Here is a 27,491-nt window from a genome sequence, read left to right on the forward strand (position 1 = left end):
CACACAATTTACACAGGAGTTTTGAAATGTATCTTTCCAATGTATTCATTTTTGCCTTCCTTGGCAACTTCAAAAAAATCATTAACACCTCAAAATTTGGTTTTTCCACTGTCAATCTCGTATTTAGTACTCACCACAAAGTAAATTAACTTATTAACTTTAAATCAAGATCCCATCAGTGGAATCTGATTTATAATTTAACAATAAACTATATTTATCTTTCTGTAAATCATTAGTGCATTTGTAAGTATACTTCAATGGAGATTATAACTATTAACCATTTTTCTGTTCAAAAAAATTGCTATGTCACATCCAACAATAGATATTTGCTTTTTAAATATCAGTTAGTCAAGATTTTTAAAATAATAAAATCCATGTTGTCATGTTGCTTTGTAGGATATTATTTGCTCAGATACTAGTTACAAAACAGGCTTTGGTTCAACATTTGTTTCATTTTCTGGTTAAATTTGCTATAGCAGTATAAAGCAGGGGTTCCCAACCCGCAGTCTGTAGTCTATGGCATGCCAAAAATCAGACTACGCAAACAAATGAAGCCCCATCTGTGGGATGCAGGCAGCACACAAAATTATACACCCCTCTGGTCTGCACAGGAACTCTTCTCCACAGAACCGGTCCCTGGTGCCCAAAAGGTTGGGAGCCATTATTTGTATAAAGTAATATATAAAATAATTACCAGTACATTTGAATGTTACATTTGAATTGATTATAGTAGATAACTCAAAAAAGCTCAAGATGATAAGAAGCTATATACATTACACTAATGTTCATTGCATCATACCATACCTTTATTGACTGTACAATAATTGTATAATTGAAATATGGTTATAAGTGCAAATAAGATTTATTTTCATGCAATTCATTGACATATACCATAGCCATCAAGACCAATTGTTTGTGCACAATATATTGTGATCTTGTTTTTCTTTTTTGAGCTATAATTTAACTACCATTTGACTACTGCTTAAAAGCTGGTAAAAAAAATTTCAGTCTTTTTTGATGTCATGAAAAAAGAATAAACAACCTATGTAACAAGTCCAAATTCTTGGGAGCTATATCTAATATAACACTCATTATCACATTCTTAGTTTCTATCTTAATTCCTAAATTATTTTGTTGTGCATAATTCCTTGAAAGATGTTTTCTCAGGAACATCTGGGGACAGCAGTACTTATTCAAGACCATATTTGAGAATAAAGACTCCAAGAACAAATTATATTTCTCTTTTATACAACATATGGTATAATCCTACTTATTTTCAGCACATGGAATGAACGGTACATAAGCAGCATGGAGAATTGACAATCCATGGTCCATGTTATAATGACTATATAATTTGAGGAACAATGGCCTAGCTTTTAGGATAAAAATAGATTTCAATAATTCAATCATTTCCCCCCAAAATAAATTGAAGCATAATTTAACATTTGAAATAAATGGCAATGATTTAGTGGAACTTTAATAGTATTTGATAGTAATGAAAGAAAATATGTTGAAATTCAGTAATTACAATTATGAAATGATTATATTGAAAAAACAACTTGGTGGTAATAGGAAAGAACTTGTAATAAATCAGTATTTCTATTGCACCAATACAGCTGAATTTTCTTCTTTAGATTTAAGATGAAAAATCCTTCAAATCAAGTGCATATTTATTTAGGAATAAACTCTGGGATTTTAGAAACTGGGATGGGTTTTCAAATTATAACTGTTGACTCAATAGGAAATTGCTGCAGAAGTTATTAATGTAAACAGAAAATAGAAAAAAGGGTCATGAAATATATTAATAATTGTGACCATAATTGGAAAAAAATGTAGTTTTATACCCACAAAGAAAAGCAAGCATAACAGCAAACAGCCAATTATGTGATGCATAGAACACAACTCTTGAATTTGTATGTTTTAGATTGTAATGTTTTTCTCCCACTATTAAAACTATGAATCATTCATACACAAACACATACATGTGCACATTTATACCATAATAATTTTTTATTCCTGAAATTAGTAATCTGAAATGTATTCAGCTTATGGATGCCATTTTAAATAAATTTGTAGAAGTTGAGGGATAATTACAAGTTGTCTGGTGTAATTTTTAAATCAGTTCTTGGTCCCACAAAATTGTTTTAGAAACTGCTCTCAATATTAAAAGTAGCCAGCTTTTAGGCAGAGCTTATCTAGAGAAGGAAGGAAGGTACCCAATCATTGGAAGTCAGTTGGAATACAAATTCAATAATTTATTTAATAATTAATAAATTATTAAACACAGGCCATCCAAACTCAAAACATGTGTCTTAACACATTAACTATGGAGTAATTACCAATCCTCATTCTAAGAAAATGAAGAGGAAATCTGGTTGGTAGATTGACACCCTTATATTTGGTTACCTTAAAATCATATAGTGGCTAAGATGGGCAGCAAATGAAATAAATAAGAAATAAGAAACAAATACATAAGAAAAATTACTTATGTATAATCGTTTGTATCACATTGCTTTTACAACCACGGATCCCTGAATTTATTAAACTGAATAACCTGACAATGAAACTCAGTAAGGGCCTTTGGCATAGGCGCAACTTCTTCCCATTCAGATCTACTGCTATGGTAGACCTGTACTTCGTCAGTTATTTCATCAGGAGCATAATCTCCACCCAGAATGTATATTTTATCTTCTATTCCAACTGCCCCTGCATTAAAACCAGCACATTCAAAAGAGCCTTCTCCTTTCCAGACACAGGTTTCCGGACAAAAGCTATAAACTTTGTAAGTGGAAAGATCACAAATGTATAAAGTGCAGTTCACTGGAATAGCTTTGATTAAGGTTGCATGAAAGAATTGCCCAAATTCTGCTACTAACTCAGACCACTGATCTGTTATAGCATTATATTTAAAGAAGCAATCAAGAGATGGATTAAAGGCATCTGTAATTTCAATTTCAGAACCAAGCACATATATTACACTGTGACAGGCACTTGCTTCTGGATAGTAGATGCCTCTTGGTAATGGACTCATAGATTTCCACTCTCTAGTCAGGGGATTATATGCCTCAACATCCAAAAGGCTTTTGATATCCTGAGATGCCCTGGTCTTCCCTCCTATTACATACAAACAATTTAAAGTCACAACAGATGTATGCATTGTCCTTGGCTTCTTCATGGCAGATACTAATGAGAAACTATCATTTGCTGGGCAATAACACCAGGTTTGATCTGTGGCATCATGAAATGTTCCAGCAATATGAAGTCTAATAGTCCGGAAACAGTTACCTTTACATCCACCAGTTATAAATATTTTTTCACCATAACTAGATAAACTTGATCCAGGTAGATCAAATATATTTATGTGTATCAGTTCTTTCCATTGATCAGTTTTAATATTATAGCAAAATGTATGTTGATTAACTTTATTTTCTTCAGTTTTATGAACCAGTATGTATTTTTCTGTAGTTGATGGGCGAGGATCTGGGAAAAGCCCACTGAAACGCTGTACATTTTGAATTGCTTCCTTGATTACTGCTAAGCAATTTGTGGTTTTAAGTAATTGTTCCTCAGAGTGCAAAATATCCTGCAATGTCTTTTCAGGTAACTGATGTAACCTGATCTTTTTCATCAAAGGAGGAAGATATTTATGTCTTGTTTCTAAGTCATGTTTTATCCACCAAAAGACAGCTTTCAACACAGATTCTTCATCTAGTACGTTCAACTCATCAGCTTCTATGCATTTTTGCAGTATCTCAAAATGCATTTCCAAGAAATCATTTGATTGGAGAAGCAAGGAAAAATGGAGTTGGGCATATTCAAGTGTATGCTCAAACAGCTTGGTGGAGCCATAACTTTCAGAAATGGATAAGAGTTGTAAACAGTTAACAAGATCAATATTCTTAATTAGAAAGTCACTGCAAGCTTTTGAAAGAAGTGAAACTTGAAGAAAGGAGGACAGCTGAAAGAACATTTCCACATTATCATTTGTTATCTCTGCTTTTCCAGTATAAGCATAATCTAGAAAAGCCTTCACTGCCTTGGATGTTAAATTACTTATCGTAACACTCCCACCATCTCTTTCTTTCATGTTAACTTCAAACATGGCCCTGTAATTAAAATATAGAAGATTAACATGTTTTGTCATCATTATCAATATCCAATTCAATCAGAAAAAAATCTCAGACCTCAAATGAGGTAATCAGTACCATTCTCAGTATATATACTTGCTGATTTTATGTAGCATAAGCATCCTGTTTTCTTAACAACAAAAGCACAATTCTCTACAGGTATATATGGGAAGAACCTTTGAATTCAAAGGGGCTTCCAAAAAGCCTGGAATATGATTGCAGAAAATGAACAGATACTTTTAAAACCCTTGCAATTTTTCAAGTAACTGAATTATTTTTATATAATTATGCAATTTTATGTAATTTATATAAGTCAATATTAAACAATTCTACAATTTGAATTGCATGGGCCGACTCTGTAAACATTATCAACTTTAACAACATACGTAGCAAAGGAGCCCAGTTAGAAATACATTTACCTGAAAAAATCACTACATGCTGCTAGTACACAACGATGGCAGGGAATTGCTTCATCTTTTACAAGTATTTTAAAGTCAAAAAATATATTTTGAGCTCTGAAGCTTTGCAGAATGGTTAGGATTCTCTGACCATGATCTTCAGCCACCAAAGAACTGATTTTTTTGTCATGAGTTGAAATTCCATTGCAAGTTGGGGTGTGATTTGAATTATACTGGTTGTCCATGGCTTCTTTGATCTTTTACTATTGAGAGACATAATATACACGTTACAAACATTATTTTCATAACAAATTATTGAGAAAACTACTTCATGGTCCTGATGTATTGAGGACTGTCCTCTATATGAATTACAGTAGTGTATTCATATTTTAAATAATCTAAATTAAAATATAGAAATTGAATTCTCACTGATACTGAAATATCTGCATTGCTTTATGATTTACACCTTCCAGCCCAGAAGCATGTTGCTGGAAGGACAATTAACTAGCAACATAATTATATTTACTACTATTAAGAAGTAAACTCCACTGAGTTCAATAGGGCTCCTGTGATACAATTTTATTGTTTCTCTGCAAATAGCTGAACATTCCGAAAATCATCTCTATGATCTGATTTTAGCTAGAATAGAAAATGAGTAGAAACCACTAGATGAAAAAAACAAGAAATAGAAAAATGAAATTGCACTGGTTCCTGTACTTTTGCAGTAAGCTGAAAAGAAAAAAATAGGACATAGACCACGGGTGTCAAACTGGCTGTGTCCCATTGCCATCACGTGATGTATCACAACATTTTTTTCCTTCACAGAGCTGGGGTGGTTGTGGTCGCCATGTGATGCATCCGGCCCCCAGTTTGATATCCCTGATATAGACACTTAAAAAAACCAGTAAGCTCATAAATAAAATAATGGCCACATGGTCACAAAATGATCTGTTAGAAATCTGGAGAATTATGATCTGGTGTTTATGTTATAAATGATTTCCCATTGGACTCCTCATGTCAGTAAAAATGGCTTCTCATTTAAACTACAGTATAAAACTGGTCACTCTTAAATAAGGCAGCAATTATAATTCAGTAACTTTAATCAGATTCTGGATCATTAAGCAAAAAAAATAAGACACTATGTTCAAACACAAATATTAAACTTTACATTCTTGTTAGCTAAGCTGTACCAATTCATAGGAAAAACTAAATGAAGACAAAAATTTAGCCCTACTCAAGTAATAGTAATAGAAGTAATAGTAATAGATATAATCTGTAAATATTTCAGTTGTTCACTGCACCTTTTCTCTTTGTACTAGGTCTACGGTTTTATCAGTTTGCACAGTAAATATATATAAATAACATATTTAACAAAAGCAAAATGTTTCTAAATCTCATTTATCAAGCAAAATCTTGCCATTAGTGAGGTATGGAAGCCACAGAAATGTGCCAAAATCTAGCAGGACATATTTCCTAGGCTTCTTAATGGAACATGCAGCTAAATTAATAAAAGCTATACCTTCTTTGTTGATGATGCATAGTGTAGCTATTGCAGTAAAGAATTTTCTTATGTGCTAAAACAAAATAGCATAGGGCTAAAAACTTCTTTCATAAACAGCCCTATTGATCACTTATTTCCAGTCACAAATTTCTGTTAATATCCTAAGCTATAAATTCACAAAAGCTGACATTTTTAAATACATATCAGGTTGAATACATTAAGCATATGAAATGTACACTTTGCATTTCAGAATTACTTGGGTACCACGTAAACACACCCAATTAAATAAAGATTTTCTGTTATCCATTTTCACAACCAAAGAAATACAGTGAAAATTTAATTTAGTAGTCTCACTTCAGAACTTGGCTAGAATAAGCAACTTCCAAATCTTTGTCTAGTCACCATTTCATGACTCAGGCTATCAACACTTTTGAAGGGATGGGAAGTTTCCCCCTGATTCTTAGCTGCCATAAATAATCATCACAATAAGCCTAATAAAAATGTACCAGTTTTAGCAATAATACAAAATATTATTAAATACTATCCAGGCATTTTCCTTGCAATGAGCTCTAACCACATTATTCAGTAACAATTACTGCACTGAAATTGTAATTGTTCCCGGTTATACCTTTTGAGTTTGCAGTCCTTTTCTGACTCAAATATGCCCCCTTCAGTCCCCTTCTATAACCAAAATGGATAATTTATTTATTTATTTATTTGATTTGATTTGCCAATTGTTTACAAGATAATAAGTATAAGTGTATACATAGTTGTGAATACATGAAATGGGTACATATAAGAAAAATAAAAGTCTGAATAATATTCCTTGTATCTTAAAAGCACAGCTCTCACCAAAGCTCATGCGTTAGGTATCTCGACTTCTGGACCGATTTTTTCCCCTAAATCTGCTACTTTCAGAATCCTCTGGATGAAAAAAAAAAACTAAAAAAAAAAAATAAGGCTCCTCCGCGATCTCGAGATTCTGAAAATTGTAATTCCAACAGTTCTGGAAAGCAAGAGATTTTGGTGAGGGAAGGAGGTGCTGCTTTTAATTTTTAATTGATTTCTGGCGTCAGTCCGCTGGAAATAAGGCCAGCTTTTACACAAATTACAAATAAAGTGCTATTTCATTGGCGCGCTTGTTTACGCGTGTGTGTGTGTCTATGCAGTTTTGGCATGGTTTTCAGAAGTGATTGCCATTGCCACTTCCCTAGAGCCAAAGAGAGTGGCTGGCATGAAACGACCCAGTCGGCTTCGCGCATAAGAGGGGGATCGAACTCAATCTCCGAGTTTCCAGCTTAGCACGTGTGGCTAATTACGTCCGTTTATCACAACACGGGGTGCACTGTAATTCTTCTGTTAATTTTAAACGGATCAAGAACTCTTTCATATTGCAATGGAATCCCCCAAAAATCCATCCCTGCATCTCCTTTCCCACGCGCGCTGCGTTTTTTTTTTTTTTTAACGGCTTCCACTTTCCACGACCCGCCCACCAGACGTACCTTAGTTTATGCGCATGCCCAAGTAACCGCGCATGCTCGTTTTGGCCTCTGATGCTTTAGCAAAAAGGACCGTTCTTTTCTTCAATCGACCCCATTTAGGAAGAGAAGGGGCTTCGTACCAGTTCCGCAAGTGTAACGTCCTTTGCGAGAATCAATTCACTATAATTCAGAGAAGCCCATCTCCCATTTTTTTTTTAATTCTGGCTGTATCGCGTCACTTTTACCTACCTGCACCCTCCCTAGGAGCTGTAGGAAACATCTGCTACATCGGCCGCATAAAACCCACCGCAGTTCGTCCATTGGCTTCCCTCCTGTCAGTCAAAGCAACTGCTGCGTTTTGATTCGTACGAGCGGATGTCAGTCATCCATTTAACCCCCGCCTCATCCGCAATGAGTGCAATGCCGTTGGGCGCGAGTTTACTTTTAGGAACCCCATTAACCCTGCGATGTCTTATTGATAAAAGTTGTCTTATTGAACGGTGGTAAAATGCTGAACAGAAATCCGCTACGAGAATAGTTATCTTTAAATTTCTAGCTCTATGCACACTGCAGGTGCTTGCGGCCAGTGGTGATTGGACAGATTTCTCCTGGGCGGCTATGCCTCGATTGGTCGGCGTATTTTGCGTTTCCGCCCTTTCCGGCTTCAGGTTCAACGTCGTTTATAGAGAAGCAAGGGGTGGTGGTAAGCAGCGCTAATGCATGATACTTCTACTCTGTCCTTTGAGCCCCCCTCCCCCTCCCGTTACGTCGCCTTGCAAGTAAGCCTGGTTGTGATTGGGGGGAATATCCTCTGACTCACTCTGAGCAGTCCAATGATTGGCTGGGAAGAAAACTCCATTATTCGCTGAGTGGCTAATGGCTATGGAGATTCTCAGTCATCCAGTCACGGTTGTCCCAAAGGTGTTTCCCCCCCCCCTCTCTTCAAGGGGTAACTGGACTTTCTGGTCTTTCTTTGAAGGTGTTTCCCTTCTCATCCAAGAAGCTTCTTCTGCTCTAATTGAAGAATTCAGTCTGAACTCTGCACCAAGAACTGTAATTCCCCACCATCCAGTCAGAGCTGAAGAAGCTTCTTGGATGAGAAGTGAAACGTCTTCAAAGAAAAACCAGAAAGTTCAGTTGCCTCTTGGGAAAAAAAAAAGCACCTTTGGGATTACCCACTGAGGAAGACCTGTTACCCACTTCCCACTTCCAGAATCAATCAACCTTGTGCCCACCACATTAAGCACGTGGTCAAGTCACTTTTCTAAATAATCACTTTTAGATTAACAGAGTCCAACCCCCTGCCCAGGAGATTCTACACCATTTTCAACAGGTGGCAGCCCAATCTCTTCTTGAAAGCCTCCAGTGTTTTGAGTGCATTTCTCTTGTTGGATACTATAGAAATGATCCCTGAAAGTATGTTAGGAACAAATTAGAAGAATCCCTTCAAGACTTGGACCAGCACTGACATCTTGTCCTTGAAGGGCCAACTATGTTAGGCACATTTCCCGCTTAGTGTTATCCACTTGGCTGTTTCTTCATCCATACTTGGCGACTTGCAGACTTCAAATCCTAGAATTTCTTAGCTGGCTACGCTGGGGAATTCTGGGAGTTGAAGTCTACAAGTCTTAAAATTGCCAAGTTTTGGAGACCTCTGCTTTATACGAACGTGTGTTTCTTTTCCCCATGTACGGTGAGGGGCAAATGACATGAGTTTTTGTAATTTGTTAACAAACATAGTTATTTTATATTTTAATTTGATTTATTTTCTCTCTTTGAAAATGATGTTCAGGTTTATTAGCTTTTAACATTCCTAAACTGATAAAACAAGCTGGAGACTAGCTCCAGAAAAGAAAAAGTTTGTTAGTACAAATTAGGGTCTGGTTTATCTCTTTTGTGAACTTCAAACAATGTTTTTTCTTACAGTTACGTCCCTGCTGACATCAGACCTCATTTTTAATGAACGTGTGATATTATGGGTTGGAAATATGTAACATGTTTGATTACATGTGCAAAGGGGAGTTTACTCTTACCCTGTCCAATCAACTTTTCTCTTGCATTTTTGTTGCGTTAACTATAAAAAGGAGGGAAACATGAGGCTCAAGGCTCTTTCTTCCTTTTTCATTGAGAGATCCCATTTCATCAGGATACCCTAATAAACTACTTTTAAATGATCTTCCAAGATTCAGTTGCTTGTTTAAGGTAAAGGGGCCAGTAGAGGGGGTGTGCCTATTGTCCCTGTCATTGTGTTTTTATTCTCTGATTCTTATTCTCGTTTTTGTTTGACAAATTCCAATAAATAAATAAACTCAGGCAGAACCTAGGGCCAAATTTGGCTTTCATCAGTGACTGTAGGTCCTTTATTATAAAGCACAGTCCTTTATATCAAAAATCTTTAAATTTATTTTCTTAGTTCTGTTCTTGAATTTTCCCTTTTAGAGCAAAGTTATAAACATAAAATGATTTTTTTAAAAACATTTTATGAACCTCTTTCAGATTTGCTCATTTTTCAGATTTCTCCTTTATTTTTTCTACTCATATACTCTTTTATTGCAGTTGTACTGTTCTAGAACTTTAAAATTAGTCCGTAGAGTAATAATTTATTTGCCCTTAAACTTTTAAAAAGCTTTTAAAATACTTTGAGATCTAGTGAATAATTAGGTAAATTTATTGTTGTAGCCACAGGTTTGCATTTGTGATAACCATGTGAGGGAGAGTTGAATAAATCAGTGATAGCTGTGTCCTCCAAATTTAAGTCTTTCAAACCAAAGTCAGCAACTTCAAAAGTTTGGTCAACTTTGTTTCTTTTTTTTTTCAGATGATTGGAATATGTATGTTTGACACCATCACTTTTTAGGGTGTCCTTGGTGTGCCTCGACATGGAAAGTATACGCTGGGCATTTTCATACCGCGCCTGGGCCCCTTGCTGTGAGGAATGGTTGTTAGCCATGCGCCTTGTGCAGCCTGAAGAGAAAAAGCGCATTGAACAGTTCGTCTTTGGTCGGGATGCGAAAGCTGCTATGGTAAGCCTAATTCACTCTTTGGAACATTCTGTTGGCTTTGGAAATTTTAGAAGGGACAAGTGCATTAAACCTGTATGATTTAATGCCCATCATTCAGGGCTTCAATGGATATCAAGCCAAATATCAGTAGTGTTGCTCTTGCTGCATGAGAGGGACAACTAGAAATTTTCCCTCACCTCTCGTATGAGATCATCAGGTATCTTTCCCCAGATTTCTTCTGGTCATCAGGTACAGTAATTTTCCCCAGATTTTCTATAACACCGACATTTTGGTTGAAAACTGCACTTCATATTTTTAAGTAGGCTGAGGCACAGGATAGGAGAGGCTTTGGTGGTATTATTTAAAATAGCATAGTATTCTATGTTTTTAACAACAGCTAATAGTTTAGTAACAAGATGAGTCTTTATAAAAGGCTGAAATTATGCTCTACAGATGGCGCTAAAGTTCTAGAAATAACACACAACTGCATTATGTATCAATATATTTCATTCCATAATAGTAGGAAATGTAGAAGCCAATCATTCAACACATAAATAAATCTGATTTTAAAATTCACTTTGATGTTATAGAGAATTATGTGTCTGGGCACATACCGTAATTAAACTTTTTTCAGCATAAGGAAAGTCACTCATTTCATGACAAAATAAGCATTTCATATTTCACTTGCTTACATAAATTTAATCATTATGATCATAAGTTGATTTCAGTAGGTTAAACTGAAGAAAAGCCAAATGATTCAAATTCCATTGATGTCTTAGTTCCTGCTTCTACTATTTTATTTTTTAAAAGAAGTGTTCTGATAGTATATGATTCCTAAAAACATTGATTTTTTTTCTCTGTGGGTATTTTTTTTAAACTCTGTTAGGGTTTTTATCTCTGAAAACAATCTTCAAGAGAATTAAACCTGCTTTCTATGACTCACAATCTATCTTCACATTGAATTCAAAATACAGAAAGAAAAATAGAATTTTACATTGTACATTGCATCTTATAACTAAATTACAGTATCTGTATACACATTATTAATTTCCTTTAAAAGACTTATTTTTTTTAAATATAGTACTCATCTGTTTGTTATTTATAATTTTAGGTTGTTCTCTTAGACTGGCAACTCAATCATTAAGTGAAGTGCTCACTAAGTGAAACCACAGCTATGCTTATGATCTTACTTCAGCTTTCCTGTCCTTTACAAGCCTGCAAAAATCATAAATATAAGGATTGATTATAAAGTTATTTTTTCATCGCTGTCACAACTGTGAATAATTATTAAATAAGTCAGTTTCTAAAAGAAGATTATATGTATCTCACTCATCCCTGAACCCTTCTTACAAAAGAAATTAAATATTGAAATAGATAGACTATTGCTACATATAAGAATCCAAAATGGGTTTAGTTTCAATAATTTATAAAATATTACTCAGTATTGAAATGAGCTTGAATACCAACAAGAAATATGAAAAAAAAAAAAACAGATTTAGGAATATATTTAAGAATGGAACAGGATGCAAACTATGGTTACAAATTCTTTATAAATTCACTTCATCACAAATCAAAGAAGTATAAAGGGAAATCATTCTAAATACTATAGTATTCTAATCAAATTGTCCCATATTAGTAAAACAGTCTCTTTAGAGCAAGGGTCTTCAAACTTGGCAAGTTTAAGACTTGTGGACTTCAACTCCCAGAATTCCTGAGCTAACATGACTGGAGGAGGAATTCTGGGAGTTGAAGTCCACAAGTCTTAAAGCTGTCAAGTTTGAAGACCTGCTTTAGATTATTGGAGGGAATTCGGATTCATTTTCACTTACATCATAAAACAAAGAAATAAGTCAATTTACTGTTCTGAAATTAGAACTCAGTGGTTAGCACCACAAAATATTTTTGTTTCATCAAATGAGACATTAAAACAAAAACTATTGGCAGATGATTTTATGAATACAACTTGTCAAACTATAGTCATGTTTTTGAAAATTTGGCTGGAAAATTTAGATTGTTTATATGTAAGGTCATGAAGTATTGCGTTATTGGGGAAAATGACATTTTCGGAATCAGGAATCAGGCAAAATTAGAATCAGTTTCTAATTTTCTAATCATTAGAATCAAGCACAGAAGTTTTAATAAAATATTGCAATTGCAATACCGAATCCGTTCATTTTGCTTTTTTTTAAAGGTAATTGAATTGTCAGTTACTCCATAAGGTGTCCAAATGTTCTTCAAACAAATAATATTGTAATACGTTTTTTTTTACTCACATGGAACAATTTACATGTTTTGAGTTGTTTTGTTGATTTTATTCCGCAGGCTGGCCGCCTGATGATAAGAAAACTGATTGCTGAAAGGTTGAAGATTCCTTGGAACAAAATACAGTTACAAAGGACTTCACAAGGCAAACCTGTCCTTGTAAATGCATTAAGCAGCAGCCAGTCCAATTTCAGCTTTAATGTTTCTCATCAAGGAAATTACACTGTACTGGCAGCTGAACCTGATTGTCAGGTTGGCATTGATATTATGAAGACCACGATGCCAGGTAATGGGACATGATACCTCTATGTCCTAATCTAGGATGGGTCTTTTGCCTGCTCAATATGACTTAAATTACAACATTCCAATTTTTAAAATGATCTTAGTTATTGATTTTCTTTTCACTTGATTGCGCATTATTAGAACTGTTAAATCTTAGGGTTAGGGCAGGCAAATGGTTTCTGAAAATATATAAACCAAACCCAGTATATAATTCAAAAGTACAAGGTTACCTGCATTAAAATTCTTCCACAGCCTTGAAACCTACTGAGTTGCTTGCCGGATTGTTGTTATGCTGAAAGGAAGAATTGCTCTGGCTACTTTTTGAAGAAAAATAAGAGATGAATTTGCATGTGGCAAGACAGAAGTTTTACAACATTGTTTCCAAATAACTTGGGACTATAGCTTCCGTTGTTTCAGTCATCATGTCAGGTGTTGAAAATCATAGCTGACACATCTAGAGAATGAAAGCCTGACTTATAATAATAGTATCTGGGGTAGCAGGTGTCATCACAAAGAAAACCACGTGGTGGTGTAGTTGTTCTACCAGACATTCCTGATGTGGTGAAGAGAAGAAGATTTCAAAATGTAGTAGTGCATATATGCATGGATCGTGATTTTAGTACTAGACTCCTTATTACTTACGGTGTAGACTCAAGAAAATGTGTTCAGTTTCATTTTTCTTTTGTTGGGAGGAATGAGTAGCAATCTTTAAAGCTTCAGAGATTCAGATGAGAAAACTGGAGTTCCCAGATTCTTAAGAGACTCTGTCTCTCTCTATAGAATATAGTCTGTTCTGGAATAATATGGTTTGATATGTCCATTGTGAAGGTTTTTCTTTAGAAATTAAGCCACTTGATTACTTGTCTTTTTAAATTAGTTTTTTTAGTAATTCTATCTAATCCTGGTATCAACAGTTTCTATTTACCTACTTTTTTTTTTTTTGCAAAATCCTGCTTATTGTCAACAATATTTAGTATAATATATTGTAGATTCCCACTAAATGCACTCTGTTGGGTAGAACAGAAGGGCTGCATAAGTATGGTGAAATCTTCAAAATGAGTTATGAATTCTGCCAAAATGTTTTCCATATTGCAAAGCTTCCATTAATTAAAAGCTATTTTATGTATAAGAAATCAGTAGCAATGTAAACCCAAATAGCATTAATTTTAAAGACAAACAAAACATTATTCAGTCAGCTGTTTGTGGCTGCAGATTAATGCAGGAAGAAGCATTGCTTAAGTCCACATTAGCTCCTTTCTAAATGGAATATTTTCATTAACCAATGGAGTCCCAATTCTACCTGGTTTTAGAATCTGGATCAATGGTGGGATTCAATTTTTTTTACTACTGGTTCTGTGGGCATGGCTTGGTGGGCGTGGCTTGGTGGGCGTGGCTTGGAGTTGCAGGGAAAGGATACTGTAAATCCCCATTCCCTCCCCACTCCTAGGGGAAGGTTAGTGCAAAATCTCATTCCCTCCCAACCCCACTAACCTGCTTTCCAGCTCCTTTCTCCTGTGCAGGGCAACAAAAGAAGACCCAGCCAATCAGCTGGGACTTGGGAGGCAGAGAATAGATGGGGGCGGGGCCAGTCAGAAGTGGTATTTGCCGGTTCTCTGAACTACTCAAAATTTCCACTAGCGGTTCTCCAGAACTGATCAGAACCTGCTGAATACCACCTCTGATCTGGATGCTGCAATGCATATGCTTCTTTTCATAATGATTATATCTGGAAACAGATCAGTTTTAGTGCTTAAACATCTTTCTATTTTATCCCAATAAGAATCCAAGAGAAATCAATGGCTTTCCATAGTGAGAAAGATCTTGTCCTAAGGCTTAAAATTTAAAAGATGCAGCATACAAAGAAATTATTAAAAAAGAAAGGGGAAAATGTCTTCTTAATTTAAGGTGCAATGGTGCAATGGCCCTTTCTCATCTAAACAAACAGTTTTGTATGGGAAGACTTGGACTAACTGATCTGAGACTGTTCTTATGGTGGAACAGTCATGTTCAATAACAGCAGACTCCTTTTCAGTTTTTTTCTACTGTGGTCCATAAGACGACTCTGGAAAGCACACCAAAAGTGTCCTTTCCAGTTACAGTTAAATAATCCATTTCTCAGAATCATGTGTCAACCAGTCCCAAGTGGAAGCAGATAATCCAATGTCCCCCAGATCTTGGCTATGGTTCCTTCAATACCATGCATGCCATTGGACCCTGTTTGCCTAAGCTGTCTGAGCAATCATTAAGCACTGTTTAAAGTCTCCATAATTTCATGAAAATTACGTTCATGCCTTTCCCCTTTGTGTCTGAAGATATCCGTGAGATTTAAAATAGGAATGTGAAAAATGGCGTCTTTTGAATTTGGACCATTCTGAGTGATCCAGAAATGGTCGGAACTCAGAATGGGCCCATTTTGGAAGTGATGTGATCTTGGAATGGAATCAAATACCTGGAAGAGGGTAAACTGTTTTGCACTTTCAGAATTTAAAGTATGGGGTGTGGTGGGGATGAGGGTGGATATCTGATATTCAGTATCACCTAAAGCAGGGGTGTCCAACCTTGGCAACTTTAAGACTTGTGGACTTCAACTCCCAGAATTCCTCAGCCAGCAAGGCTGGCTGAGGAATTCTGGGAGTTGAAGTCCACAAGTCTTAAAGTTGCCAAGGTTGGACACCCCTGACCTAAAGCTTTATGTTTTCCAAAACTTCCCATGCTGAAATAATAATTATTCAAAAAGACTAATTTGCATCAGAATCTACATAATGTATATTGCTGCCCTGATTAATAAGCTATAAAGTGATGTCTGTGAAAAACTGATAACATGGAAAATCTTTCTGTATCAAAGAGGATGAATAGGTATAGCTTTATTATTTTCATACTGGTCTCTCAACTTATTGCCTGATGACTTTGCTTTGTCCCACATTGGTAGAATTAAAATACATTACTAAAAGTAAATAGTTCTATTTCAAGGTTTTTTTTCCATCCTTTTCTAAAATGTCATTTTGCAATATTTGCGTAGCCACACGTTTCACAGAAATACAGTCCAGAATGGTGTACCCTTGTGTCTGGTGAAGGGGGGTGGGTGGGAGGCTTCTTTATATTGGTTTATGGAAATTATTGCATTTGAATTATTTTACATGAGTGGGAGTGTGTACAAAATTATATTTTTGGAACTATGAAGTATAACATGATTGAAGGCTTTGAACTGGTGCTCAATTTTCTGATAGCATTGGATTGTGCTCCATATTTTAAGTCTGGCATTGTAACTTAAAAGTGATGAACTCTTATCACAACAAAGTCAAAGTAATGGTTTTGAGATACTGTGCTTTTGGCTCTTGGAGAATGCAGAGAAAATCATACTGGATGTGATGTTGATTGTTTTTACTTAAATTATTGCTGTGGGATTAGAGCTCTAATTTGTAAATCTGTAGCCCTCTAACCATTATTTCATTGGATGAATAAGAACCTTATTAGTCATAAACAAGATTGTTGGGCAATGTTTCCACATGTGAAGTAGTTATGAGCTTTCTTGTCCATGGAATAATACATTTTCAGAAGCATGGATCAAAGATTAACCGAGATAGTTTTATTTAGGATGGAAATGAAGTTCAAGAAAGGAAGTCTTGAGTTGTGACTTGATTTGCAAACAATAATATTGCAGAGGAGAAAACAGCTAATCCTGAACTCCAGTGATAATAAATCACGAAAGCACCATCAGAATATGTATTAATTGGAAATCCTGTGCTGTAGGGAGGCATGGCTTTATATTGGTATTTTAAAAGGTAAGCAGATGCAAACTTAAATGCTTTCTAGGCGCTTAAAAAAAAGAAACAATATCAAAAGTTTGGTTTCTTAGATTTATTTCTAGATAGTTATCTCAAGATTTCCAGTTTTCCTTGAAGAATTACAAATTGTCATGTTCAAGAACAAGTTTAGTTTAAAAAAATAATAATTAAAAATCTATTTCTAATGGGGAAATATGATTAATGAGTTTTAAGTTGCTAATAAGTTTCACAACATGAACACTGAAAAAAATAAAAGATCATATTTCCAAATGCTGTTGTATTAATAGGAGCATCCAACTCTATTTTCTTAATCCAAAGATATTTCTTAGGTTTTAAAACTTAAGAATTAAAATGAATGTTATGTTCCCTTTAGTAATATGTTATTTGTTCTTGACTTAACTTTGTGCAGTCCTCACTAACATTCAGTTCTCCAGATGTTTCAGGACTGAATATCCTTCATTCTAAATCTTATTTCTGGAAATCACTGATTTTGCCACTCTGTTTATAGCAAGCTCAGGGCAGGGGGCAGATAGAAGTGGTATAAATAGAGAAAGAATCATGACATTCTCTAAACTCTACCCAGCAATTAATTGCAGTAATCAGCAACTTTGTCTTTCTCTACATTTACTTCTCCAATTAATCTAGAGTCAAAGAGGTAATTTTCTCCTTTTAAATCTCTTTTTTAAGTATTTTAATATAAATACAGTTTAAAATAGTTTAAATATATTAAAAAAATACCTGCCTTGATTGTCCTGTGGGCAGAAAGGCTAGCTAGCGATAGAAGAAAGAAATAATTTTGGGAAAGTATCACCGGTACATAATTCCCTGAGAAGAATGAATGCAAGTTTTTGTCCCGTTAATCCACAAATGCTAATTTGGTTCTCTGCAGTTGGATTGACACTAATAATTCTAAGAAATCTTGGACATGCAGAATTAGGGGAAACCATGCCAGGAAATTCTTAAGATGTTAATTATTTGCCAACAAAAAAAGAGAAAATAGAGAAGTGGTAGACAACATAGTAATAATAGTAGTTTCAACTCACCAAATGACTGAAACATTGACTTTCTGAAAGCAAAAAAATAAAAATGTTTCGTTAGAAATTGCCATGTTCTCCGTCATTTTAACTATAATTATATGGTATCAGAATAACAAAAAAAAATATAACCAGGAGGTTTCCAGATAGTTATTTAGACAAGTCTGCTGTTAATTTCACTATATTTTCATCCTTATAAATTCCAGCTTGTAATCCATCAGGATTAATCTGATGCAATTTGGTGATTTATCCAGTGAACTGATTATCTGTTTCATTTAATTCTTTGCTGCCCTAACAACCGTCACCTTTTGCCATTTACCTCAACTGTGATAAACTTTATGTTTCTTTAAATTGATTCTGCTATTATACTGAGAATTCTCTGATGTATTTCTATGGAGTTGTATTACTATTGGCTTTTCTATTAACTTTATTTTAAACCTTTGTCTTCAAAATCCTTTCTCCCTGCCTGGCCACAAGCAATCTAAAGCTGGAAATATATATATATATAAACTAATTCTGTTTTCTATGGGTATTGTCACCAGTTATAACAATCAGTTATATACCTTTATTTTTAATTCATAAAAATATACCTTTATTTTTAATTCATAAAAACAATTTATATGGGCCCATTTCGTGATTTGTTTAGTTCTTTTTAAAAAAATAAACCTTCATTTTCTTTATTTTTCTAAGCAATGATGATCTCTCCTTTAGACATTCCTTACTTCTGAAGATCTTCATTTCCCCATTATGTGGCACGTTGATGAGAAAATTCCAAAATATTGATGAGTCTGGAACACTTTTTTCTCCAAAAAACAACAACCCTTCACCCTCCAAAAATTCCTAAATGTATCTTAAATGTAATGATTTGTAAAAAAAAAATATCTTTCAATCTTGTAAAAAACACAAACAAAATAGAATATCTATTGAAACTCTGATTTTGGCAACAGATGTGAATGGTACCCATAAAAAAGTTTTGGGAAAGCTACCCTGTTTCTCCAACAATACGGCCTCCCCAATAGGAAGTCCCAGCATGTTTTATAGGCATGAATATGAAATTAAGCCCCTCCCCAAATTAAGGCCTATGTTAAAACATGCAATGGGGGGAATGGTGGGGGAGGGCTGCCATTAGGAAGTACTTTATTTGCACATTCAGATATGGTGCTGCCTGGGTGACCTGTCTGAAGTGCCCCACCAATGCCGAGGTCAACATTCAAGCTGTCGCTGCCCACCCGCACGAATGCAAGGGGAAATTGATCACCCGAGGGGGGGACACTAGCCATTTTGGCTCAAAAAAAAAGGCCGGCCTTATTATATGGCTCACAGGACCTATGGGCTGTAGATTATCATTCCTAATAAAGATTTCAGACTTCTAGCCAGGGCTAATTCTGATAAACACTGACTCCTTAAAAATGTAAGCTGCCTCTGTTCCCTAAAGAAAATTCCACATTTTCCTTGCTCTGTTTTCTGTCCCTTAATTATAAAAAGAAAGAAGTTCTTTTGATCTTCTTGGATCAGAACATCAATCCATCTAGTTTTGCACTCCACTTATCTATTGAGCAGCTCCAGTGTCTTCAAGAAACTCATCTGTGACAAAACAAAACATACAGTATATTTCTGTCATAGGCACATATATATTGTCAGTTGTCAAGTCTGACTCAAAAGTGTGTATAGTTTATTTTACTAGAATTTTTCTAATTCTCATTTAAATCCAGTACTAGCTTTGGTGAGATCTTATATAAATTATTTTCAGGAATTATGTATTGTGCAATTATGCATTGTCTCCCTGGTGAATATAATTAAGAATTCATTGATCCTAGCACTAACCAGAAATTATTCAAAACCAACCCTCAAAAAGAAAGGTTTTCATTGAAGGTGATCCTGTTTAAGTTGGCAAATTAATGAGAGTGAGAAGAAAATAATTGTTAAGCCATTAATACAAAACTCGCATGGTGTTATTTTCCATTCCTTTTTATTAGAACATACAATTATCCCATTGTAAGCTTAACTATTGACTTGAAGTACAAAAAAGACTTATCAGTAGGTGAATGTGTATTCTAAATGTTAAATATCCCAGTTTCCATCAATATAATTGTCACAGGCTTGTGTACCTGAGAAAGTACACAAGCCCATGACTGAAATTGTCTGAAACCCTAAAGACTCACTCTCTATTTGTATTGTTGAAGGTAAACAGCTTGGATCACAAAACATTTCAACTTATTGTTTTTTTGCCTTTATTATTGAATAAACTACAACTATCTCGGTTAACACAGCAAGTTATGCCATTAAATAAGAATTAAAAATCTCAACATCAAAAGTTCATACATTATACTAATAGGCTTCATAAAGGCCTGACAATGCAATGAATTATTCCAGCTAGTGTTAAATTTCAATGGTCTGTTATCAGTTCCGTTTTACTGTTGTTGTTTTTTAAATTTCAGGAAGTGGTTCAATTCCTGATTTTTTTCAGCTTATGAAACGGCAGTTCACAGAAGAAGAATGGCGAGTTATCAAGTCCAGGAAGAACGAATGGCTTCAGTTGGATATGTTTCATAGGCACTGGGTAATAAAATTTATTGTTTATAGTCAATGAATATAGGTCCTGTTCAAACACGTAAGCATTCATTATTTTGAGAACACTTTTTTGAATGTGGAACGTCTATTTTGAAAACTTCCTGGAACAATTCTACAACAATCCAGAAAACTGGAATTAATCATTTTTTCAGAAAAGGTAATTCTGGCTGTCCTCGTTGTATCTTGGCCTTTCTTCAAAGATAGGTATACTAAAGGTTTAAGGATAGGTATACTAAAAGTTTGTTTTCTATTTGATTATTGTAACAATCTTGTTTGACAGTTTAGGTTGTGGAAGAGTGATTAACCCAATGACCTCAGATTTAATCCAGGTCTTACAAATTTAATTTCCAAATGTTTGACCCATGAAACCCAACAATATTTTAACACCCTCTACCTAGGAATATGTAGTATATTATATTTTGTTATTAGTTGCTTCATTATGCTAATGGACCTGAATTTCCAGGATGTCTTGGTAATCCTTTGGCAACTATTTGAGAACTAATTTGGCCAGCTCAAATGAAGATAAATCAGACTATCCTCTACCTCTTAAGAAAAATATATTTGCAAAAGCGTAAATGAATCCCTCCATTGAAAAAATTAATAGCTGTTCAGATCTTCCTTTCCTTTTCCATCCTAATTTTTTTTTCTTTTATCTTCTTTCTATTAGACACTGAATCTCTTCACAGGAATTACCTTACCTTTCAGTACCTGCACAATGCTTAGAACATATTAGGCATTTCTGCCTGCAATTTTTTTAAAAAATCATTACTTTGATGCTATTGAAGTTTTTTAAAAGTTATATTGTGACTGGGAAGGACAGTTGAGCAGTGGCACAGCCCTTTCATTCCTACCGCTGCCCATCCTTAGAACGTTGCGTATGCTCGCACGAATTAAGCTCTTTCAAAGCTTCCATTGGCCTAATTTATAACAGAGACTAACAGCATACCGAAAGAATAGAAAGAATGGAGGAAGAGAAGGAATAGAAAAAACATGAAAGGGGGTGGGTAGCAATAAAGAACATGAATGCTAAAAAATGAAATCTAGTTCAAGACTTGAAAAAAAAAACATGAAATTTTAGTCCAACACATTCAAAGACTGTCAAGTTTAAGACAGCCTTGATGGATTCACAAGTGGAAAGTGTCAGGAGTAATAGTAGTAGTAGTTCCGATTTAATAATTAAAGCTGTCCTTCAACTAATTTCAAAATTGTGTACATATAATTACTAAATAAACATGTAAAGAGAAGGAATCATGTCTTGCATGACTGGTTTAGAGGGGTAATTAATGCCTAGAAATGATTCAGAATGAATTAAAAACCTATAGTATACATCCAATAACCTCTTGTGTTTGAATGTCAAACTTTAGGCATTAAAAGAGAGCTTTGTAAAAGCCATTGGTGTTGGAATAGGATTTGACCTTCAAAGGATAGAGTTTAATGTGTCCCCAGTGGAGCTGGAAGTAGGAAAAACATACAATGAAACTATTGTACTCTTGGATGGTGAAGAAGAAAAGGAGTGGACATTTGAGGTATGATTTTAATTTACAAGCTATTCCCTAGATCCATTATACATATTGAACTGAAACATAATAGGTTTGCATTGATATAAATGATACTGTCTCTATCATTAGTAGCATCTACTTTCTCATAAGCTAAAATCTTTCCTCCTCTCTCACTTTCTGCTATAACTTTAACAGCAACATGTTTTTAGCATCAGCTATAAATGACTGAGTATGAAGTTACCATCTGACTTTTGTCCAATAACTTTTGTCATGCTGATGTAATGATTGGGTTGAAGAACAGGCTTTCCAAATGAAATGTAGCATTTTCGCAAGACAAATAAAAATAACTGCCGCAATTCCTATTCCTCATCTCCAATTGAAGTGTCTTTTAAACTTCTAACATCTGTAATTTACATGAGGTTAAGACAATACCTTCAGATTCATTAGATTTTTAAAAATGAAGTAATGTGGAAATCATTGAAAAATGCCCTTTTAACTCCTAGGTTAAGGGATTCAGTTCCTGTTTTGAAACATGAAATTTAAAGATGAAACAAATGTTGTTTTGTATTTTAAATAATGATCAAGAAAGAAATTGGGCTGCATCTTTACCATCCATACTGTCCTTTGGCTGGTGGACCATGTCATCAGAATCACAAAGTTTTGTTGTTTTACTTGTTAAATGAAAAAAGAGGGAAAGTGCAAACAAGCTTTTAGTTGAGAGGCTAGCTTTGGCTGTATTGTCACCAACCTTCCTAGTGGAACGGCACAACACACTATGGTCAACACCTCGCAAGACAATTCACTGTGGGGCAATTCAACAAATACAAAAGTTCAATTTTGTTGGAACCATGGTCAATAGTAATAAAATAAAGAGAGCTAATCCAGAAATATAAGAGTTAGAATAATTTTAATGAAAACCTGGTCCCCAGTAATAAAAGTAACTTAATGAAACAATTAACACAGCATTGAGTTATCCTGCGGTGAGTTGGCCATGACAAGTTATCCCGGGGTGAGTTGGCCCTGGTGAGTTGGCCATGGTGAGTTGACCATAGTGAGCTGTCCTTAGACCCCTTCCTGAAGCATGCAAGTGATGCCAAATCTTACTTCTGCTTTATTTGTTACTCAGGAGACCCGGTTAGATGATTGCCACCATATTGCAGTTGCTCTCGGAAAATCAGGAGAATTTGGAAAATACCATTCTGGGGTAAATTATTCTGCAAATTATCCTTAATTTTTCATCATATATTTGAAATTAATACTGGCTGATATTTGATATTTTCTGCTATATGTGGGAATATGTGTGTCTGTGTTGGTGGGGTTTCGATTTTCATTATCAGTTAAAATTTTAAAATTTTGCTCCAGTTAAATATCTGTTGATCGTGTTGTGCTTGAGGATGCTTTATCCCACAAAGAAGTTTCCAGATTACAAAACAACTAACAAATATTTTTCTTTCTTTCTTTCTTTCTTTCTTTCTTTCTTTCTTTCTTTCTTTCTTTCTTTCTTTCTTTCTTTCTTTCTTTCTTTCTTTCTTTCTTTCTTTCTTTCTTTCTTTCTTTCTTTCTTTCTGCATACATACATACATACATACATACATACATACACAGACCAATATTTGAACAAAAAGAGTTCTAAAATATATCAAATATTTAAAAAAATATACAGAAATGCCTAAAACAATAGCATAAGGAAGGTACCAGATAATTCTGTAAGGCATGGCGATCATTAGCAATTCATCAACCTTACTGGGGAAAAATGAAATTTGATCACTTGGAGAAAAATAACCTGCTCAGAGATGCAATTAAGATTTGTAACAAATGGCAATTCCCAACAATTCAATCTGATTGAAATAGATATTTTCTTCTTGGGAAAACCCAAAGCTATTTAATAAGGTGAGTTGAGCTAAATATATTCTCTAAAGGATTTGTGTCAACTGGTGTTGGAGGTGACAGAGCCTAAACAAGCCCCTAAAGAGACACCGACTAATTCCAGCCAGTTTATTTGTCTCAAAAATATCTATAATATATAAATATATTACTATTTAAAAGTCATGCCAAATTCTTCAGCAATATTTGTCCATACAAATATTAACTTGAGGATTCTATCTTGAATAATGTTTTCCCACAAATATTCTTTGAGCTCATGTCCATCATTTATATTTCCCTGAATCTTTGCTAAAGCCTTAGTTTAAAAAAGTGTTACATTGGCAGCTTTTATCAACTGATACAGAGCTGAATTTTATTTATTTATTTCTCTATCCATTTCTCAAATTTATTTATGGCTGCCCATTTCACAAAAAGTGACTCTGGAAAGAATCCAACCTTTAGATTTAACATACAAATTAAGTATTTTGTCAGCAATTTCATATGTTGGATTTTTAAAACCAAGAATAAATTAGTTCTGGCTATGTTTCCTTTTCTATTATTAATCTCATGAATTTCTTTTTTTTAAACATCTTTTCTGTGCGCTGAGTAACAGTGCTTATCTTGAAAGGGAATAACATGATGAGTACATGTGTGTGTGTACGGATTTATGCTCTTGTTATTTTAAAAACTTGCATTTTTTAATACAGAAGCAGACAACTATAGGCCTTCTGCTTCCTACAGCTCCTTATTTGCAACCCCCTCCAGTACATGGAGTTTCTTCAGTTGAAGCTCAGAAACAAATTACTTTCAGCACTGCAGATTTTTTCTTGTTTTTCACATGAAAGTGGAAATGGAAACAGCCTCTTTGAGGAAAACCAATTCCATTACATCCTTTAAAACCCCCAAACTCCCCAAACCAGATGGAAAATCTGCCAGTTTGATGGCACAACTTTCAGCTGATTTGGAGGCTTTGAGGGAAATGGGAACTTATAAAGGGCTCCCACTACCATTATTTTCCTTTACAAAAAGAGAAAAAACAAGGGGAAGAAAAGCTGAATTGTTATCCCATTCTGTTGCTATGACATTGCTTTAAACAACCATAGTGACATTATGCACATGGGCATCACCAGGTAGAGTTATACAGAAATCAAAACAAATACATTATTGGTTAGAAAGAGGTGGAAGAACTCCCAGAAGGGAACTGTGGACCAGATCATGGTCTACTTATGTGCAAGTTCCAAGTTAAGCTAAGGAGAAAAAGAAAGCCAACCAATTTCCAAAATACGATCCTGCACTTAAGCACAACAATTTGAACAGTACATTGGGATTTGGTTGGGGTCAACTACCCAGAGTAGCTTAAGGTGGATGGCTATATAAATCAGGGTGGAGTCTTGGGCAACTGAATGGAGCAGAGTGTCTACTGGCTGGAAGCCCTTCCTGTTGCCAGTGCAGAGTTTTGTTCAGCAGATATATTCTCCTTGTGCCCAGAGAGAGAAATATCTGCCTCTACCTAGGATTGAACTCATAGTCTCCTGTTTGTGAGGTGAGAGCTCCTTCTCTAGGCCACTGCACCACTCTGGATGACTATATAAATCTTTAAATAAATAAATAAATAAATAAATAAATAAATAATAACTAACTAACTAACTAACTAACTAACTAACTTACTTTTAAGTCCTGAATTGCTTTGATATTATGAAAGAATGTTGTCCAGATTCCCAGAAAGGAGGGATGCATGCTAGAGAATATATGTTTAATGGTGCAAATTGGTCTATTTTAATGGCAAGATTTATGTCTATAGGAAAGGTGCAATAAAGGAAACTGCCTAGAAGAGTCTCAATATGTCTTTCTCGGTTTTGAGTTCCTGACAGGGAACCAGAGAATTATGGAGGGAAATTAAAGAAATTATTAAAGATGAATATACAAAGAAACAGCCAAACCAAGAAATAAAAGGGAATCAAATGTCAAATGACAGAATAGACAGTGGGAATTGCCAAGAATATAAGCCAGAAAGAGGAAAGGTCTCAGGAACAAACTTGACAATTTATTTCAGAGAGCTGAAAAGAAGCAGTATTACAACAAATCTGCAAAGACATCAAAGTTGGTAACACAGAAAAACAAGGGCAGTTTTTCAAAAGGTCTTTAAGCTAGGAAGGAGGTTCCAGTCTCAAATTGGTGTGCTGAAGGATGCCAATCGATAGATAATAACTGATTCAAAGAAAAATGAAAGGAATGTGTTGAAATTCCATACAGTAAATATACAGAATCAACATCCACGATACCATAGAAGATACTCCCTTCTTACAAAAACTAGATGATTAAGTTAGATAAGTCCTCCAGTCATTACCAAATTGGAAGCTACAAAAATTGATACAATATCTACAGAACTATGGCAAGCAATAGTAGAGAAATCAGTAAAGGTTTTAACTGCAAACTTGGATAATGACACAGTGGCCAGTTGATTAGAAGTGGTCAGTCTACGTTCCAGTACTAAAGAAAAGATAACAGGATAGGCAAACTATCATACAGTATCCTTGATTTTACATGCTAGCAAAATAACCCTTTAGAAAAGGCCAAAGAACACAAGGCATTTTCTTTGGATGATTGGGAAAGCCAAAAATAACAAAAACAGTATGTGCTTTCTTGACTATAGAAAATACAGTACTTTGATTGTGTGGATTATGAGCACTTAGAATGCACTTAGAAAATGAGAAGCTCAGAACATTTCTTTATTCTTATACAAAACCTATATTGCAGGCAGCAATTTACATTATGGACCCCACATGATGGACTATTGGAGAAGACTGTCTCTAGGTTGGCAAAAGAAAGAGACAGGATCGTATACTCCTAACTATTATTTATTCAAATTATATGCAGCATATACATTGATGGAACTGAACTGGAAGAAGATTGATGTAATTTAAAAGCAGCAAGAAGAAATATCAATGATATGGTATAATAACAGTCCAAATGCAAAGCATGTGCAAGCTCAAGGTCCATAATGAGCAACTGGGACTAAAATGACGAAGATATAATAACAGATATAACCAGCTTTAGAACTGACAATGAAGATATTGAAGAGGTAGGTAGCTGCTACCTTTTAGGATCACCAACCAACGGTAAAAGAGTATTATATATGCCACAGGACACTATGCAGTAGAGCAGCCATGAAAATTGCTAATCAGAGATAAGAATTGTGCAAACCATGCTATTCCCCGTGGCACTTTACAGAAGCAAAAGTTGAAGAACCAGGATAGTAAGAGCATTGACACTTTTGAACCTTGGGATCTGAAAAGACTTTAAAAATAACATGGATAGCCAAACAAACAAATGGATCGTTGAACTCATCAACTCCGAGTTCTCACTCAAGGTACACATTACCAGGCTCAAATGATCAGAATTCAGACACATAAGGGGAAAATCTAGTTCTCAGTGGAACTTCATACAGTTGAAAAAAGTGAAAGGAAAGAGAAGATGACCAGCAGCAGAGTGTATTGACTCAATTACAGCAGTTATTGGAAAACCTGAAGGACCAGATGGGGGAACAGATCCACCTGGAAGAAATCCCTTAAGAATCAATACCATCTTGATGGAACACAATCAACTGGCTGTTACTGTCAGCTTCAAATAACATCATCTCCAAGTTTCTAACCACCACAATAAAATAATTCGCAGCCCCCGATTTA

At 34.9% G+C, this 27,491-nt stretch overlaps 2 protein-coding genes across 7 annotated transcripts in view; one reads left to right on the forward strand and one right to left on the reverse strand.

The window, feature by feature from the left end:
- On the reverse strand, positions 1-8,154 carry KBTBD3 (kelch repeat and BTB domain containing 3). 2 transcript variants are annotated; one of them, XM_026675637.2, is made up of 3 exons: positions 7,757-8,154; positions 4,547-4,788; positions 1-4,106 (listed from the first exon to the last, which is right to left on the reverse strand). In XM_026675637.2, exons 2-3 carry the CDS (start codon positions 4,768-4,770, stop codon positions 2,516-2,518), a joined length of 1,815 nt encoding a protein of 604 aa, XP_026531422.1. In that variant the 5' UTR covers positions 4,771-4,788; positions 7,757-8,154; the 3' UTR covers positions 1-2,515. The 2 variants fall into 2 exon arrangements, with proteins under 2 accessions (XP_026531422.1, XP_026531420.1); XM_026675635.2 differs by having other exon boundaries at positions 7,529-8,154.
- AASDHPPT (aminoadipate-semialdehyde dehydrogenase-phosphopantetheinyl transferase) overlaps positions 8,127-27,491 on the forward strand; it is a 25,314-nt gene continuing 5,949 nt past the window's right edge. For 4 of the 5 annotated variants that reach the window (XR_015749728.1, XR_015749729.1, XM_026675641.2 and 1 more), the window contains exons 1-6: positions 8,156-8,286; positions 10,326-10,530; positions 12,832-13,057; positions 20,311-20,432; positions 21,808-21,969; positions 23,069-23,146. Coding sequence is in view for 3 of the 5 variants with exons in the window: in XM_026675641.2 (XP_026531426.1) it covers positions 10,387-10,530; positions 12,832-13,057; positions 20,311-20,432; positions 21,808-21,969; positions 23,069-23,146 (732 nt within the window). In the remaining 2 variants the exon portion in view is untranslated. Of the gene's footprint in view, positions 8,287-10,325; positions 10,531-12,831; positions 13,058-20,310; positions 20,433-21,807; positions 21,970-23,068; positions 23,147-27,491 lie in introns of all 5 variants that reach the window. The other variant, XM_026675639.2, reaches the window with a different exon arrangement.

The sequence above is a fragment of the Notechis scutatus genome, chromosome 5 (assembly GCF_049901735.1).
Source record: "Notechis scutatus isolate UNSWTSFEM ecotype Mainland chromosome 5, rNotScu1.2, whole genome shotgun sequence".
NCBI lineage: Eukaryota > Metazoa > Chordata > Lepidosauria > Squamata > Elapidae > Notechis > Notechis scutatus.